General features: G+C 54.2%; 1 protein-coding gene across 2 annotated transcripts in view; it reads right to left on the bottom strand.

The window, feature by feature from the left end:
* pisd (phosphatidylserine decarboxylase) overlaps positions 1 to 215 on the bottom strand; it is a 124,646-nt gene extending 124,431 nt beyond the window's left edge. For both annotated transcript variants that reach the window (XM_043716113.1, XM_043716114.1), the window contains exon 1: positions 52 to 215. In XM_043716113.1, coding sequence (XP_043572048.1) covers positions 52 to 200 — 149 coding nt within the window. In that variant the 5' untranslated portion in view covers positions 201 to 215. The remainder of the gene's footprint in view (positions 1 to 51) is intronic.
* Positions 216 to 801: the final 586 nt, after the last annotated feature.

Below are 801 nucleotides of genomic sequence, written 5' to 3'. Positions count from 1 at the left end.
TTACCCGGGCCCGGGCCCAGGCCCGCGGTACCCCCCCGGCACTGCCCTTACCCGGGCCCAGCGGCCCGGAGCCGCGCTGACAACAAGCCCACTCTGGAGGCCGCCATGGCCGAAGCCCCGCCCCCATAAGCAACCGGCCAATCAGGCCCCGCGCCCTGATCACCTCCCAGGATGCCCCGGGTCTGGCAGGTTGTTGCCATGGCGACGGCAGCAGGTTTCCCCAGGCTCAGGGAGCAGGAGGAGGAGGTGGGTGAGTTACCCTGGGAGAGAGCTGAGCCATCTCAGGCCATGGTGAGAACAATCTGACACAACTCAACCTCTGCCAGTCTGGGCTGACCCCTGAAGGGAGTACTCCATCACACCTGGTGTCTGGGATCAAACAGCCACCCACTCACATCCCATCCACCAGCCTCCCTCCATGATGGCAGACACAGCAATGCACTGACCAAAATCTGGGTCAACCAATCAACAGCGGATCTGTTGGCAGCACAAGGTTCTGGCTTCAAGTTCCACTCCAGGGTCAGGATCAGAAAATTCAAAGCTGACAGTGCAGCGCATTGCTGTCTTTCAGATGAACTGTTACACTGACTGCTTCGGTGCATGCGGAACAGAAGGTTTACTAAATCTATATCATCAAAACTAAATCATCTGGGTGTTACAGCATTGTTGGTTGTACACATATTTGTTTCACTTTTGATTAAGTACAGCACTGTAAAGTATTTTGTGAAGTATTTTGAGACAGTCAGTGATTAGAATCATATAATGCAGAAAAAGGCCCTTCAGCTCGTTGAGTCTGTAATA

This window comes from Chiloscyllium plagiosum, chromosome 25, assembly GCF_004010195.1.
Source record: "Chiloscyllium plagiosum isolate BGI_BamShark_2017 chromosome 25, ASM401019v2, whole genome shotgun sequence".
Classification (NCBI taxonomy): domain Eukaryota; kingdom Metazoa; phylum Chordata; class Chondrichthyes; order Orectolobiformes; family Hemiscylliidae; genus Chiloscyllium; species Chiloscyllium plagiosum.
The sequence above is the reverse complement of the archived record's forward strand: the minus strand, read 5'-3'. Positions and strand labels throughout refer to the sequence as shown.